The sequence below is a fragment of the Pyxicephalus adspersus genome, chromosome Z (genome assembly GCF_032062135.1).
Source record: "Pyxicephalus adspersus chromosome Z, UCB_Pads_2.0, whole genome shotgun sequence".
NCBI classification, from domain to species: domain Eukaryota; kingdom Metazoa; phylum Chordata; class Amphibia; order Anura; family Pyxicephalidae; genus Pyxicephalus; species Pyxicephalus adspersus.
In genome coordinates, this window is record NC_092871.1 from 75744362 (window position 1) to 75763043 (window position 18682).

The window sequence follows — 18682 nt, forward strand, 5'->3', positions numbered from 1 at the left end:
AAAATTACACGTCTGAGCAGCTTCACTTCAACTGCACAATTGCCATCTTTCTTCTATATTCTGCAGAAAGTGGGACAGAGCCATTTTTGGTTTTCTAACTGCATGTTTCGGAGGCTAGGAAATCATCAGAGAGCTTGTCAGGGCTCAAACAGTAGTTTAATCCTGGATGTTAAATATAACTAAATACAGTTACTATGAAAGTATATTACGGATTTATTGCATTATAAATATTATAGCCAGAATTGGAGAATATAAATAGAATATGAAAACAAAAAATAAAAAGCCACACAGCAAATCAAAAACATTTTATTCATATTTTTAAACTACATAGCACTACCACAAGGAAGACTTTTTATTTTTTTCTTCAATCCAGGGGTATAATTCAGCTATAAAATAAACACTGAACAGATTGTATTTTAATATGTTAGAACCACTGCCACAAATTGTCATTACCATCAGTAATCCCATGAATTACCCCAGCCAGATCTCCATACAATACAAAAATGAACTGAAAACAGAAAAAAAAAATATTCCCACAATACCTCCCACTTCACCCACCCTCCCCTTACATACCTCCCTCCCCATACTGAAATCTGTATGCATTACAATGTTTTTTTTTTTTTGTTTTTGTTTTTTTTTCTTTTATTGTGGATTTAACAAGATGAAAAAACATTTAAAATGTCTCAGTATATACAACAGTTTTACTGTTCAATCTTATTTTAATGTGTTCAACATAAGACCTCATGTTTCCTCATAAGCTTGAAAGTTGCAAAAGCAGCTAAAAGTGTATAATATTTTATTATTTTAAAAGATTTATTTTAATTTTATCTCCAAAAGATTAAAATGTACATTACATATCAGACTGAAACAAACTGTGAAAATCGGCAGAATATGTTTAAAAATGTAAGCATTTTTACTACCCTAGTAACATGTTGTAATGTATAGCAGTGCTCAGTAATCATGTAAATCAATAAAATCATATGTAATGTGTAAGATCAAATAGAGCAAAGGACGTGGTTGAGCCATGACTGTCTTGATATTACTCTCTGAAATATTAAGGTATTCTATTGTATCCAGTTGCGAAATGACAGAATGTAAGATGATTTTTGACATTATAAAGCACTCTTTGGGGAAATAAGCACACAGTCAAACAATTGGTGATATGCACAAGTGGAAAGGTTTTATTTTGAGATACAAATGATTCATGTAATGAACCTGATTAATAGCACATGAAAAGATTTATGGAATGCTGCTAACTTAGTGTCCTTCTGATGAAGCCTACGGGTGAAACGCATCAAGGACCTTTATAGGCAAACTAAACATCACTGCAATATCCTAGTCATTCATTGACAATTTGTATGTATAAGAATTCATGTTTTTCATGTTTTAAGAGAAAAATAATATATTACAAATGTTTTTAAAATTTTAATTGTGAGTAATACAATTATGCACCATAAAGATCCTCAGCATACTTTTGTAAAAAGAGAATTTAATGTGTAAGATCAAAATACTGTAAAAAATCAAAAAGCATTAAATTATATATAATTATTATGTTTTATGTTTTTCGTTCTGCTTTATTTTATTTACTTATATGTGGCTTTTTTTGAGGAACATCTTGCCCTTGTGCCAAAGGGCAATTTGTTGTAACCTGACACCAGCATGGTGCCTATGGGGCTTGAACAGCCTTTAAAAATGACTATCTACACAATCCCTAAAAAAAAAAAAATATCTGAGCTGTGAATTTTTAAATAAAATATTTAATTCTACATTGAACTGGCATACTGTTACAATTGTAAATACTTCCTTGCCAGTAATAACACACATAAAGACACACACCACATCAGTAATAGTGCAGATGTCTAAATGTATCTGCTAGTTAAACAAAGAATCACAGACCGATAGAGTAATATAAGCCATGCCTGCCCTAGTGGGCCTTCAGTCAACAGAATGTGTCTGAAAAAGCTCCCCTGGGCCAGTTTGGACATCTACGTTTTAAAACCATTTTAATTTTCATTACAAGAAAATGTTCTCATTTTCTGTCCACCTTACAAGCTACAATCATATACATCTAGTGGTTCTGGGCTCTCAAAGAAGTTTAATAATAAAAAAAATATAGCACTTGTCTCTAGGTGACTGCATGACATGTTACCTCTCCTTTAGTATTCTTTAGCATATAGCTTGCTAAATTGACAGCGTGACCCTAACACTTTTGACCCCTTTAAGAAAACGTATTGACCATTGTGGATGCTTATGACATTTAGTGGTCAATAAAAAGCCACAGGAGGAAGGGGGTAAGGATCTCCATTCAAGAAACAGGGTGAATGTGTACATGCCAAAGAAGCCTGGAATTCGGAAATCTTAAGTGTTAGCCAAATATCAGGTATTTTTTTAATCTTGCATAAACTGCAAAATGCAGCAGAGGTTTAGGTAATGCTGAGCATATAAACTGAAGTTTTTGAAAAACTGTGAAAAAGCAACATCAGCATCCTGGTGTTTGTCTACTTCTACCAAAGCACTTTAGCAGAAAATATTACCACATTTAGCACTGCTACACAGAACAACACAGTCATGTTTTAGGGCACCATGGCCCAGTCTGCTGTTTTAAATATATAATGATAAAAAGATAGATGTACTGATTGTGATATTCAGAGGTAGTAGGTGGGCACAACAATCTACATATGACATGTCTGTTGGTTCTTATGAGTTTTATGAGGTAAATAAAGCTGTTTCACTTGGTGACGATGTATAAATTCTCTTTTGTTACAATATTTACAGTTTTTTTTAACTACCACAGGAAATGGCAGATCGTGACAGTTCAGTATACAACATTTAACCCTTGCTGTTAAAAGCCCACATTAACCTCCCTCCTGTAAAAAAAAAAAAACCTACATGAACTTTTATCAAAAATGGAATATCGCTAACAGGAAGGGGCTAATGGAAGCAACCCAGTAACTGCAGTATTTAAAACCAAATGTCTGCTGACGATGCACCTATTAGTAAAATGACTAAAATTCAGCCATTTAAGTGGAGCTTGACATTTTAATACTTATTCCCTCTGTAAGTTAGTGGTTTAAGATCGTGTACTCTACCATATTTTATGTATAGGTGCCAGGGAATTCCCAAATTTCTGCATATCTGATACTGACAGGATACATGCATTTTTAATCTCACAAACCGGATTCAACTTAGAAGCACATAACTGAAACTCTTTACACTGTTCAGAATTGGCAACATTTTTCCAGTAATAGTGATGTTCTTTGAAATTCGGATCAGGACTGGCCTTTGTGAATAACTACTTAAATATGGATAAAGCCAATAATTAGCTTATGAAGTTAGCACGCCTATCTTTAGCTACTTATCAGTGTATAGGAAATTATAGATAGAGAGAGAGAGAGAGAAAGAGAGAATACTATTTGAAAGAAAGGTGACACAAACTGGCACATGAAGACATGCAGTTGTAGCATGCCAGATTTTTTTTTTTTTTTTTTACGAAATGCCTTTTAAACAGGTAGTGCTAAATATAAGAAAAAAACATTTAGTTTCTAATTAAGTAATATGAAAGCAAAATGTGAAATACAAAAAATAGAATACCAGCTAACACATTTGTTTAACTGTTGGATACAGCAGGGAAGGCCTAGACTGTATGCCACATTTTTTCTGCCTGTGTTCCTTCTGGGTAGAATTTTCCTCGCTTACTGCCCTTACGTCACAACAAGTGAGGGGAAATCTTCCAAACAAAAACACAGATGGCAAAAAAAAAAAAACTGACAGAGATGTCTTACCTTTTCACTCTACTGACATGTCAAATATATAGGTTTTGCCTGGCATTCCCCATCATAACAATAATTTAGTTTAACCCACTTGGACATTTTTTATTTCTTTGGTTCATATGGGCTGAGTTAAAATTTCTGTTTATTGGCTAACCATATTAAACTTACTCAAAATATATTAATACCGAGAGACTGGATCCAGCAAACATTAACAATTAAGTACCCTTTTAGGGTTGTTGAACATTGTTTTGTATGTTTAAAGGGCCAATTAACCTGCAATAAATATCATCTCACAAAAAAACCCTTACCATTCACAAATACATATAATATTTTTTCAAGTGTATAACAAATCTTGAGAAATAAATGTTTACATAACAAGGTTCATGTCAGGTTCATTCATACAGAGTATTTTAGGCAGTGCAGAAGCTGGCTTTACTGTCTCAGGAGGAATTAATAAGGAAATTATCCATGTGAAACAAAATACTTTACTTTATCCAAAAATGATCAATTTGCTTATAATATTGGCCAATACTGAAGGTCACCAAAATATGATTTTTTTCCCTAAGAATATAGGAACTAAATCAATTTTTTAATTTATTTAGCTCAACCAGTCAGTTACTATAGCTTTCTATTTACAATTTAGGCAAATGTTTCTTTTTTTATAATTTTGGTTTTTGGTGACCATTAGAAATTTTATCACGCATCTTTAAATTATATTTATAAATTATATACTATCTTGAACATCTAGGTTTACTGGTCCTTTAAAATTACAGTAGTTGCTGAATAAGTCAATCAGTTATTGGCCCACTCACTATTAGTCAATAATATAATTGACGATGTCATGTAAACAAAGGTTTGGAGCACAGAAGCAAGTTAAGCATAAATGTATTTCAATTACAAAATAAATAGTCAACTAAATATAAGCAGGAAAGGGCTTAATTAATGAGTGCAGTTGCTAAAGTGATTGATTTACTGCATAAACTGTACATGGTTTTTCCCTGTAAAAGTGAATGCATCTTCATAGATCAATAGCGCTATTAATGTTTCATATAGGAAAAAAATTGAAAAAAGAAATGTTGATACCAGATATACATTGTTGGATAGTGTAAAATGTCTTTGTCGCTATATTTCTGGGCAGACATGCAAACATTTCTTTTCAAAGCTGCTAGTTCATGCCTTCATTTTAGCTGTTTATTAGAAAGTTCCAGGACGTGGAGATTGTTTCTCAAATTTAGCTCAGCTCATCACCCAATTAGATAAAGTGCTTTGAAAGTGGTGATATAGCAAAAAAAATGGCGTACTGGAATCCATCAACTTGTTCCAGCTGGCCTGTACGTTGCGGATATGTAGGTCTTATCTGAACCAAGCAAAGCAGCACCACCAATTCCAAGAAGAATATTTATCTGAAGAAAAGGGTCTTCTTCTACATAGCTGGGACTCTGCTTTACAAAGTACTTAAAAAAAAACTAAAATGATGCCTTGTCATAGAGAAAGCTCCATCCAGACATACACATACAGCTTGAGTATGGATCACTCAGTTAGAGGTATCAGAGTTCACGCTGCCGGGCCCTTCTGTTGGGGAAGTGACGGAGGAAGGAGTTGCTGCCTCATGCCACCCTCCATTAGCCTGGAAAAAAGGGGACAGTAAATAAATTTTACTTTAGGTAACAAGAAGGCAAATAATCAAAAATGTATAGCATCATTTTGACATTTTTTTTAATACAGCGTTTCAAGCTAATATAATTACAGGAAACAAACAATACAAACTACTAATTCTGTTAGGGTCATGACTTTTACATCAAAGTTCCTGATTACAATGATAATTTTTTTATCAGCATCTCCAGCACACACTCTGAGGCTTTGCACAGCTGAAGGGGATTTTAGAGGCAAAATATTTCCTGACTCAGTCCTGCACTGCCATTGGCTGCTGGGACTTTATAGCTTCTCTGCTCCCAGTCACCAGTACCTGCTGTAGTGTTAAGCTGGGCTAATCTGTGTTGGAGAGTTTCTCATCTGATTTACTGTTGCTGACCTTGCCTGTTTCCGAACCTGTGAGTTTATACTGCCTAGACCAACCTTTTGTTTGTGACCCGACTCTGCTTGTGTCTTGCCCTTGTGTACCTTGTCTGGTGGACTTATTACCTGTGTATTCTGGATTTGTCTCTGTTGGAATCCTGATACTGCATTATCTGTGGCCTCCTGGTTCTCTGTCAGCTTTCCCCAGACACCATCCTTTGCACACACCACACACGTCCTGAGGGCAACTGTGCTGGGAAATGTAACCAGTCTCCTGAAGCTGAGCAGGGGCTTGATATAGGTAAAGAGTGCGATGTTAGATTGGGGGGACTGATGTCTCGTGAGTACTGGTGCTGGACCAGGGCCTTACACAGAACTTTCATATTACTCATATTCAGAACGTTACTCGGAGCATTGAAAGTATTGTGCTGAATACCGTGACCTGGGCTGGATCACCCAGCTTCACTGATAAAAGTGTATCCTCTCCAACCTTAGAGAGCTTTAATAAATCGGGCCCATATTGTCAGCCCTCAGGTTGTTAATGTTGAGAAGGAAGGTCTCTATGCAAATAGAAATTCCAAAGGATCCTGAATAACTGATTTTTAGGAGTGGAGCACAGTTATTATTAATATTATTACTCAGTATTTATATAGCGCCATCATATTACGCAGCGCTGTACAAAGTCCATAGTTGTGTCACTAACTGTCCCTCAAAGGGGCTCACAATCCAATGTCCCTACCATGGTCATATGTCATTATTACAGTCTAAGGTCATTTAGGGGGGAAGCCAATTAACCTAACTTCATGTTTTTGGGATGTGGGAGGAAACCAGAGTAACTGGAGGAAACCCACGCAGACACGGGGAGAACCTGCAAACTCCATGCAGATAGTGTCCTGGCCAAGATTCAAACTTGGGACCTAGCGTTTCAAAGGCAAGAGTGCTACCTCTGAGCGTCTGTGCTGCTTGTTAGTGCTAGTGTTGTCCTTCAGTTGGTAGCCAGCTGTCATTATTCTTGCGCAGGTTAGAAAACAATAGTGTGTGACTGACTGTTACAGGCAAAAGAGACAGTACATCAGCCAAGTGTGTACATTTCATATTATTGCTGTATTATGTATAATACATTCTTAGAAGCAAGGCAAAATACATCCCAAAAACAAAGTTGACTTCCACCTATGGCTTACCCTAATTTGCCCCATGACATTTAAAGGGTTAATTTCAGTGCACTGGATGTTGATATGTGCTACATCTCTGATCTGAGCAACGTGTTTAGATCCTGACAACCAACTATATAATATCTAATCAGTCACAATAGCTCCTTCCCCCATTTCCTTTATGGCGTTGCATTCTGATTTTTAAACAATGCACATGTAATATTTTCTTTTACCACACAAGGCAGTTGGAAGAGCCCACTTCAGTTCGATTTTTGCACCCCACCCCCACCCCCCACATTCCCTGGCTGAATATTTTCTCTTTCTCAAATAAATTAATCTTTCCTCTGGTGGTTTGAGATTGCGCTGTGTATTATAAGAGAGCGCCTTATCAAACCTCATCAGAAAAGATGGAATTCATGTCCGCTATAATGCTGCAGGCAATAACAGCTTCATATTTTATCATGTTGATAAGGATTTTGCAAACTCTCTGAAGCATTTTTGTAATGTTTTAAATGAAAAAGGAATACTGTAACTAAAAGCATTTTGCAGACATTTTCTCGTGAGTTACTATAAGTCATTTATAACCCCCCAAAAGAACTCATTTGATATTTCAAAAGCAAATGATTTGCGTATTTAATGATCGCCTGGTCTGTCTTCTCCCCCCACCACTCTCAAAGGTACAAGTCAACATTTTCAATCATTGGGGGAATTGTTAATATTGACTGACACTTGGAGGGAGGGAATAAAACTCCAGCTGTTTATGTAGACAGAGATATTTTGGATTTGTTATTTTAACGGTTGCCTGTCCTTGGCTGGAATTGCTTTGATTTTAGTCATAAGAAAATATTTATGAAGTCAAGCAAGATAAAGATAGAGTTTTATATTACAGCTATATGACATTATAATTATTATGTTCATTTTTCTGTACAGGTGTATAGTATAGTATTTAAAAGCCATTGTGAATGTCTGTGTTGCTTCTTTCTGCTGATACATTTTTTCAATGATATGTAGTACAGCAGATATAAAGGAGAAGGAAGGGATATGTAGTAGAGGAGATACACCTAAATATGGTAAACACATGCACATGGCAACAAATAGGCACACAGACGCTGTATGTCTGACAACACAGGTTGTACAGGACAGTATTTTACAAACACTAAGCAAAATAATGAGTACATGTACCTGTTACAAATGAATTAATTACAATGTTGAACATGAACATGACATCAGAAGCACAATATATCCATTTATGAATATGCCCTGTCATACAAAATACAAAGCCCGCTTTTTAAAAATCAAACACCAACTTTTTGCCCTGCAACACTGTTGATGAATCATTTTATCCTCTAGAAAAAAGGTAGGCAATCTCCAGCCTTTAGGCTGGATACGGCCTAGCTAGTATTCCAGTCCGGTCTAACACCCTCCTAATTATTTATTGTTGGATCCAGCCTAACTGAATTGTCTCATTATTGCAAGTTCCCGCGATATCATAGATATCATCGAGTTCCTGCACAGTAACCCCAATTACTATGCCTAAAGAGCGGAAGCAACGCGCAGCTACCAGTCTTTGGAAGGTTGACTTTGAATGTCGTGTCTTCAACGCCAAAAGGACTGATGAATTATTCTTTGTTCAACGCGGCAACAAAGTCCTATGTTTAGTGTGCAACAACAGCACTATCAAGCAGTCGAATCTCAAGGGGCATTTCGATGTCAAGCACGCGCACACGTACAGAGACTACACCGCGGATGAGTGGAAGACTGAGGCTGCTCGCTTGCAGTCACAGTTGGAAAAAACTTTCCTTGGACACCTTGTTTCTTCTGGCCTAGTGTGCCTTTTTGACCGCCTGAAATGGCCTAGTAATCCAAAAAATTTGCAGATCCCTGCTCTAGAATTTCTATCCTTTTCTGAGCTCTGACTCTATCCCCTACAAACTAGCTTCAGCTGCCACTTTTTTTTTAGGTGGAATGATGCACTTACTGGGAGCCCAGGCTGACCCTCAGACTCAGAGAAAAGCTGCAGCAGATGGTGAGATATCAATATGTGTCTTCTGCAGACTTTAGGACCTGACAAATTGATCCATAAGTGATCAAACAAATTGATCCATAAGTGTATGTTAAAAAGATAGTGGCCAGCTGAAAACTGAAAGAGCAGCATACATTGGATTTCAGCGGGTATATATATTTCCACAAACTGGCTTGCAGCTGCAGTCCTTTTTAGTATTGCTTTCACTTTATTACACTATAATTATTTCGGCAAAATTGTGCACAGTGCAGAGAATTTGTCTGTACAGAAGTATTCATTAAGAGACACATTTCATTAATGCATCACCAGGAGTTTGTTGCGCACTCCCAGCAGCTCCATGTTTAATAACTTAGTGATAGGCATATTTGGCTGAACTGTTGATCCTACTTATTATAATTCCACATTATACACTATGCCAGAAACAAATGACTTTTGTTACATAAAAATATATATTTTAAAAACCAACCATATGAAAAAAGTATTGGTTCAGTGAGCATCTTTGTGCTGTTTTAAGTCAAGCACACACCGTTTTCAAAATACAATCTATGAAATGTTGCTTTAAAACATACAAATAACTATTCAGTGCCATGCAAGACTTGTACAATGTCTAGAAATTGATCTCTTTTCTGAAGATCTTAGTACTAACTCAGGGCAATTTTGTAACAGTGCCATTTTCAAAGCAGGTGACATTTACACATTGCTTTTAGATTATTCTCTGTTCTTTATCTCCCATGATTAAAGGAGAACAACCTCTGTAGAGGAGGAGAGCTTTCTATACTATTAATAGCTGATCTTACAAAATGTCTTTTCTTCTGTGCACTTTAAAGTTTACCAAGGATTATCTGCCTTTGTCAGATGGCTGACTTTGTTGATATGACACGATACTTATAGACAACAGTAATTCTTTATTGCAGGAATATCAAAATAACTGATTTACAATTATTAATGTGCATTTGTAATAGGTAAGAATAACAGAATGGCAAAAGCCTAATCAGGATGCACTGTATTCCTTAACAGTGAAATTCCAAGATGGTGCTAGGACACTGATTTAGGCAATATAGTTAGCTAATAAAGTTACCCTGTGTATTCTTGGCATGGTTGTATGTAAGGTGAAATGAGGATTTCTGAATAATAAGTCATTCACTTGTACACATGGTCTTGGGAAAAGGAAAAGCCACAGACACTTTTTTTTGGAGTGTATAGGCAGTTTTATCTTATGTACGATAAGCTGTTTAAAAAAATTGAATGAGAGGTGATTGGAATGTGTACATAAATCAAAAGCTATATGCTATCTATTTTGTTATATAGGCCAGCAGTCGCCACTGATTTTCACGAGAAAATTTTGGTGGTCCACGGCTCTGGCTGGTGCGCCTCTAAGCGGGGTGAAAAGAAGAACCACAGCCATGGACCATGTTCCCGTATGGATCACAGGCTCAGGGAAGTGGAGGAGTTGTGTCTCTGAGCACAATTTGCTCATTGTCCCATCGCCGGCTCAGACCTGCGATGGGAGAATAGGCGGGTTCTGGCATCATGACATCACTATGGGGGAAGGTTTCTTGCCCTTTGGGTGACACCTGGCTCCCCGCACATAAGCGGCTAAAAGGCGGTACATTTAGTGGTCTGTGGGTCAGAAAAGGTTGGTGACCACAGATATAGGCAATAGATGAAGTGTTTGAACCCTGTTAATTTTCCTTTTTTTTGCCATTATCGTATAAACAATACAACTTAAGACCCTCACACTTTTTTAAAAGGAATAAATAAAAACAATTGTTTGTTTAAAGGCTCTAATATGGAAGGGAAGTTGTCTTGTATCACTACAATGCTATGCCTACTGACGATGTTTCCACACTGATCTGTTATATTTTCTATGTGGTCCTAACAGCCACATATTTCCTTATCTCTTGATTTACTTTAGATTGTATATATACCGAAAATGTGGCTACTGGAGTTGCTTCTAAAGGGAACCATTTATTTGCCATTACTGACAAAACCATAAAAACATGTTTAAACACATGTAAAGGATTGTACCAGTAGCAAATGGTACAAATATGACTTAACTAAGTCTACTCACATTTAGGTGGTGTGGACTGTACAGTGGATTCCCTCCCAAAGCTTCACTGTATCCGCCCGTCTGATTGATAACATGACGAAGGGTATCCACCTATAAGAGCATACAATTATAAACAACATTACACCCTGTCTGAGCTCCAAAGAAAATTTATGCTAATTACAAGTACATATTTTTTGCCTAAACACTTAGTTCTAATGTATATCTATTGATTTACCTGGCACTTTAAAAAATGGTTGCAGGTATCACTGAAATATGGCTGCTTACTAACAAATAAACCCAAGGTATGGAATACATGCAGCTTATTTAGAGAAAATAAAATCAAAATGTTTATCTACATTTCTTTTTTTTCCTAGTAAATCTATGTCTAATTATTGTAAATTTAGTTTAGGAGTGTGTAATACACTTACCTTTTTTTTTACATGGATTTACATTTTCACATAGTTATGAAGCTGTTTAAGCCAATGTCATAACACAGCAATGTTCAGTTATTTTTATTAACATTTTTCATTAGACCCTTACATTTAGATGGCTCAGAGGGGGTGGTGGGAAAGGGGATTTAACATTTTGTTTCCAAAGAATAGATATATGAATGGCTCAATCAATAACCTAATTGAAGTTTTAATTAGTCGATGACAGTGAAAAATGAGAAACATAAAAAAGTAACATTTTAAAATGGCCAGTAATCAGATTTTAATCTGTCACATCAAAGAAAATGTACCTACAACTGTGTGAAAGGAAGGCCTACCTTATTGGTCTCATATAAAAGAAGAGATAGGCCTTCTCACAACATATTTGCTCTGTAGTAGATCTGGTAAGGTTTAGCCATACCGACCCAGCTGATATCTGGTTTATAATGAACTATTGTGAAAGTGTCAAAGATGCAATACCCTTGACCTTTCATAGAAAAAATGTTCACTTAGAGATACTTGGTAAGTATACTCTTCTAGAGAATGTATTTAGCAAATGAAAAGTTAGCAGAAATAACATCTAAGCAATTAAATCTGCATGTATTTACATGTCTATCTAGATTCTCAGTAGGTGGGTTCTGGTTGCCCAAGGACGCTCCATCCCAAAAACTCATTCCCCTGAGCACTCAAGTCAGAGCCGAAGGCATTCACAAGAGTTCCAAATGGCAAGGGCCTGCATGCTGCCAATTGTGTGCACACCGTTGGTCGGTGTGTGTGCTTTGGGGTAATTGTGGGAGGTGCACTGAGGAATGACTCAGGGGCGTCTCTCCTACCTGTGATTGCACATTGGCTCCAACTTGGGCCCCTTGGTAAGAATCCCCATTCAGACTCTGCATATTCATGTACATGTCGCCTGAATTTGGGAGATTAAAAGAACCAGAAGAACCTAGGAAAGGAAAGAGCGAAGGAGCTGAATAAAAGAAAAGGATGCTTTAAAAAAAGTGAGAAAAAAATAAAAAAAAGGGATAGTAAACCATAAAAATTAAAACCCATCAAGGAAAGTTTAACTGCTAAATACTGCATAGGCTAGGCAGCATTTAATTTACCCAACCATAGCTCACAAGTAAAAGGAGGAGGATTTTAACAAGGTAGGTAACAAAACACTGCTGTTGGTTTTAAATATGTCACAAGATTCTCCTGATTGATCTAGATTACTGTTTATTTACATTTACACATGAAATTTAACACATGTAATTAATTCTGCACAATTTTTATCAGGTCTCAGCTTGTCAATATGTCACTTATTATGCAGCTGTTGTAGAAAGGCAAAGGGAATAAAAAGTAAATATTAATGACAAACAAACAGATGAAAGAAAGGCCACTAATGCTAGTTATACATATATCAATTCTTAAGAAAATCGTCCGTTTGATCCTATTGTTTTAAATATTATGAGGTCTGAAACAAATCATTACTGTACATCAGAAATGTCAAAACACTAAAAAATTGGGAACATGGGATTTAAAGTAATAGTTTCAAAGTAAATTGACTGCTTTACAGACAAACAAAACCATGGCTAGTTGAACGCAATTAAAACTGCAGTGAATGCTAGAAATTTGAAACTGTAGCTGTGGTAATGATATATTGCCCCATAAATCCTATAATTGTTTACTTAAATATACAATCAATCTGCACAGATTATGGCATGATGCTTTGTACTAGGTGGTAGTTTTACACACTTACCGGAATTTGGTGTAGTAGGAGAGCTGGTCTGGTTATTCTGCACAGCGGCAGCAACTGCATGAGCTGCATTCACAGCTGTTTTAGCTGCGTAGAGGTTGGCTTCTTCCTGAAACTTGCCAATGTTTTTTTTGTACCTAATCCGCTTGTTCCCGAACCAGTTGGAAACCTTATAAAAAAAAAGAAGCAAAGAAATGTTGTATTATCTCTCAATGATTTTGTTATAGAAAAGTGATAAACATACAATAAGAACAGACAGAAAATGTCATTCATATGAGATAAACTCTAAAGATGTCAGCCAAGGCTATACTGTATTTGGTTACATAAGGGCTACTGGGAAATATACTTCACAATTGCCTGAGCATATGGTCAAGTGATAGGCTACTGTGGGTTGTTTAGAGTTCAAAGTATAATGCCAAGGTATGAATTTTGTGGCTTCTGCTATTATTTATGTGTTTAGTGTAAAGAAGTTGTCAAAGGAGCAGTTCAATTTTATACTAAATGCACATATTATATTAGATATAGAGCAGGGGTCCGCAAACTACGGCCTTTAGGCCAGATACGGCCTAGCGGGTAGTTTGTTCCAGCCTAACGCCCCCTGGCCGATCCAGCCTAATGCCGGCAACACGCATCTCTGGAGCTGCGGGTTGCCAGCGGATCTGCCAGGGGGGGCTGGGAACTACCAGAGCCGCCGGAGCTTCGGTGCTGTCCCCTTGCAGTTGCTTCCTGCCCACCCCATAAATGGCCTAGTAGCCATAAAACTTTGCCGACCCCTGATATGGATCACACACAAAGAAATCCTGTAGTAGCCTGTCTTACATAACTGCAGTGATTAAAAAAAAACACCATTAGCACCCAAAAAAGGTTGACACTTACATTTTAAGAGGATCTGTGACAGATATTCTCAACAAGGCTTTTGTGGCATTCTAGGGTTCCTCTAGAAGTTGCCAGGGGTTACTTGAGATGATTGCCCTCTCATAAGTAAGTGTCTGCATAGCCCTAGAATCAGCTTTATGAGTGAACTGCATGAAAGCAAGGACCTTTTTAGCTGTTTGTAAAGTTGCATTAATGCTTAGGGGGCATTCCTCTCACTGGCAAACATTGCAACGACAGCAGGAGCAGCAAAGACAGCTGCATGTTTCAAGCTCTACATGTCCTTATTTTTCCGAGCTTCCTCTTTTATAACTGTATTGCCTATGAATCCTGCAAAAAGATCTGTGATTTTCCTACCTTATTTAGTAAGCCAAGATGTCCACCAAAGTTTTAGTTAAAAGAGTAGAGATGTATGGGTGTAAACCTTTTTCAAAATGAAAAAAATTGCTGCTGTAACCGCTCAAAACAAGTTTGCTGCAGTTAAGCTTTAATTTGTTTGTCTGTTACTTGAAATATATTTAAAACAACATCACCATTTAAGAATTATCTGTCCACAGAGTGAAAATTCTGCTGTATTATTTTACTTCTGAATGGACAACATTGTCACTATACCACAGAACATGAACAATAACAACTGAGCTGGCAGGATCAAGAGGTAATAAAACTAGGTTTCTGATCTAAATGTATTTTTGATGGAGAAGTCTTGTTGCTTTTTACCTCACCTGAAGAAAACCAGAATTTCAAAAATTTTTAATGGGCAAAGTTCAGAAGACTATCCCTATTACTTGGCATCTTGATCACCATTTCCACCTACCTTTATGTTGAAAACCATTTAATAGTAGATGTCAAAATTTATACATACTAATGTACATCAACTTCTCATGTCTGATCATGAGATTTCTATATTTAGGGTAACAGTACTATCCACCTTTTGTAGCCAATACAAAGTTCATTCATCCCATGGTGGATAAAGACTACATTTAAACAGAGAAATAGGTAATAGGCCATAACATGATGTACTTCACCCGTAATCACCCAAAAATGGATGATTCACATTTCACTAGACTGACTTTCACTGACTTTAAAAAGTAAAAATACTGTATTTATTGTAAGAGAAAGTAAAATATTACAACATTTTTCTTCACTACATCTGCTGTGACCCATAGTTCAAACCTCATCCTCAATGCCATCCCTGGTCAATACTTGATGTTACGTTTTATATATTTTGCTTACCATTAACCTGCCAACCTGCAGAGCAATAATATATTAATGAAGGCAGGCGAATAATTATTTAAAAAAAAAATCAGATTACTGCTTTATTAACAGCTTTAGAAGTGTACAAATCTCTGGTGTGTGCAGAGGGGGGACAATTCCATAGCCTAACAGCCTTGTCTAATAAAGGCTTCCTTCCCTCCTCCCTCTTTCCATTTTAATATCACCAGAGCCTTGGGAGCCCACAGGGTGCAGGATATTCTTGACATGGTATAGGAATCCATCCTAGCTATTCTAGTGCTTCTTAATCTTTAATATCAAGGCAATTAAAATTAACGACTGCTAGTGTGGGCAGTGTTTCCCTGACATGCATTGTTTGATGGCATTACCTTGAGGTTAAACTAACGAGCAAGGTTTAATTGGAAGCAGTGAAAAGAGAACTGATCATACATTATGTTTAACCTGCATGAAAAGAACCAGATAGAATCAACGACTGGTTAAGAGTGGCACAAAATACTTTTAATTTCAAATCAGTACTTGCAGAAATAAAACCGTTCATATTATATTTTGTTTACTGATCTCCTCTAGGCTGAAAAAACTGTAAGTATCTTAAAATTTGTTGCAGTGCATTTGCAGCCAAGTAAAAAAAAAAAACGCACAGTTTTACCACAATGGTAAAAAATAACACCGCTTTACATACATACAAATGCCACAGCAGTGTGATAATGAACTTAGCGTTGTTACACTTTCTGGAGTATTTGCAACCTTCCCTCTCCACGTTCTGTAGTCATCTGTTCCTGTATCCAGTGAGATTTTGTTGTGGGTCCTCCTCAGCACCACACAACCTTTTCTCAAAAAGTTCCAGGCTCACACATTTGCCCTACTTCTTGTACACACAACACAACCCAATTAGGACATATGTGCATACCTAAACACTTATTGTACTGTTTTCTTATTTGGAGGCTCTGACAAAAAAAAAGGTAAACCCTGTTTTCACCAATTTGGTGAAATGCAGTACAAAACAATTCATAGTAAGTCATTATTTGAGCTGTAGGGAGACCACAGACATGTTGATAACTAGTTCATTTACAACTTTTTAGGGCACAACTGTTTTCCAATTCATCTTCTTCAACAAATAAAATGTGAAATGTACAAAATATCAATTCCCTGTAATTTTACACTGCCCTTTTTCCTTTGGAATGGCCAGCTACATCATTCTCTGGGCCCACTGACTAAACTGGCATGTGTGCACATGGCTGAGGTATGGTAAGAACATCATACATTCATCTGACCCAGGGACTAACATGAGAAAAATTACTAGGGGATAACAATGAACCTAATTAAAAAACTGCTACATTGGTAGTACTAGCTGATACCTTCTGCATGGAATACTACTGTTTCTCAGGGCATAAAACATCCTAGAGATACATTGGAAGAAAACATTTACTTTTGTGAATATTACTACATATCATTTAAAGGAAAAAAAATCACTAAACCCTAAGATTTTTTGACATTCTAAGAGACACTAAGGGTTAAATACCATCACAAGCTCCCCTTACAGCATCCCAGCCTTGCTAAACAATGCCGCAGGCAAGCTGTCCCTGTCCCTTGTTTGCATGCTTTCAACAGCAAAAAATATCTATGTCTAATAAAAGAATAAGTATCTTCTCTTGCCTTTGTCTAATGTCAATTAATGAATTGGTTCTAATTGCAAACTCATTTAAGAGAGGTTTTGTTTTGCTTATTTATCAAGCTAATTACAGCGTTCACATGGCATGAAAAAAAGTCCATAAATTATTAGGTAAATGCTTCATCTCTCTGCAGTGGTGTTTTATGTTGGAGAAAACCACTTTATTTCTTTCACTGGAGGTTTTAATGAGACAACTGTCATGCACCTGTTTTCATAAAAGCCCCTGCAGGCATGAGACTACTCTGGCACAACTTACAAGGCACTTATCTGAGAATTTACAGAATGGCTAGAGCTGATTGCAAGGGTCAGGTGTGACAAAAGTATTTTTTCACTTTGCGTAAAACACAGTGCTGATACTATAACTTACATAGTTTTCCTAATGTGTTTGGATTCATTTGCACAATCAAAAAGATACTACTGAATTAATTGACAATAGTGTGTGCACATGGGTTGCTATGTTCATCTAGGGTAAGGAGTTACATGAGCTATTTTACGTACCCTGTAAGATGATCATCACACTGAAATAAAATGAAATGAGGAAAAACGTAAATCTAACCTGGTACATAGCAAAATAGTTTTATTTTAAACAGGCTCACTTTAAGGGGTTCTTCAAACAAAGATAGCTATTTTATTTAGTACTAGTACAGAATTCAAAATAGGAGGAGACTACACTATAAATATGCTAATGATATGAAATCTGTGTTTAGCTTTAGGAAAAGTATTGTAATTGTTTCTTGTGTAACAAGATGTGTCATTTCAACACATCCTTATAATCCATGCAGAAAAACTCCTAGGGTTAAAATGATGCAAAATTAAAATCAAATAGAACCCTGAAAGTTGGATTTAGAAATGAGCAGCCCCAACAGCCTGTAGAAATATGGCATATGCCAAGCATACTCATTGAAATGTCATATGTGACATATAAGATGTGACAGGTCCCACAGATAGAGGGGCATTCATTGGCAGAGACCCATGGAAGGACTGGGTATTGTGACATTTGAAAATCAAAGTTCTTTATATTTACTGATGTATAGTTCTTACACCACAGGCACATTTGGGATGACCAGCTCTAAAAAGAGAATCTAAAACCAGGCGACATGCAGGAACAATTTCATTGTTTTAACCTAATTAAATGCCTGATGCACAGGGGTATAGTAATACTAATTAGTCGTAATGCATTAATTATACATAATTATTGTAATTAAAATTACTTGTAATTAATGAATTGCATTTTTTCTAATTGGGATCATGTACAGATAATGAAAATCCATGAAACAACTGTCTATAGATAAAAGATTTAAAAATTTAAAATATCTTTGAGAATTTTTTTACATACACCATTCACTACAAGTAATATTTATTTGTCCTATATAGACTTCATGGTACACTCCATGGTATTACCCATTCTTAGACAGTCTACAATGTGTTTCATTGGTACTACAGAGTAACAAGTCTAAGCGTTTATAAGACTATTTACATATAACCATCAATTATTTAAATTGGAAATGAAAAGGGCTGGTCAGAGACTGTAAGTCTGCGGAAGACAATACTAGATCATGCTAAACATTTTTTAGCCATGCAATGAGGAAACCCCTATCTGACTTTCTGTGGCTTCTAATGCACACTATGGGAGCTTACAGTTTGCAGTGAAATTATTGTAAGCGTTTTCAGTAACATCAGAACTACCATCATAACACAATTTGAAATTCTGGCAAATTTAAGCAGCACTTT

At 36.4% G+C, this 18682-nt stretch overlaps 1 protein-coding gene across 4 annotated transcripts in view; it reads right to left on the bottom strand.

Annotated features, from left to right (window-relative positions):
- Positions 1-290: 290 nt before the first annotated feature.
- PBX3 (PBX homeobox 3) overlaps positions 291-18682 on the bottom strand; it is a 160266-nt gene continuing 141874 nt past the window's right edge. For all 4 annotated transcript variants that reach the window (XM_072429929.1, XM_072429928.1, XM_072429927.1 and 1 more), the window contains 4 exons: positions 13180-13345; positions 12272-12384; positions 11032-11121; positions 291-5397 (listed from right to left, as the gene is read on the bottom strand). In XM_072429929.1, coding sequence (XP_072286030.1) covers positions 5305-5397; positions 11032-11121; positions 12272-12384; positions 13180-13345 — 462 coding nt within the window. In that variant the 3' untranslated portion in view covers positions 291-5304. The remainder of the gene's footprint in view (positions 5398-11031; positions 11122-12271; positions 12385-13179; positions 13346-18682) is intronic.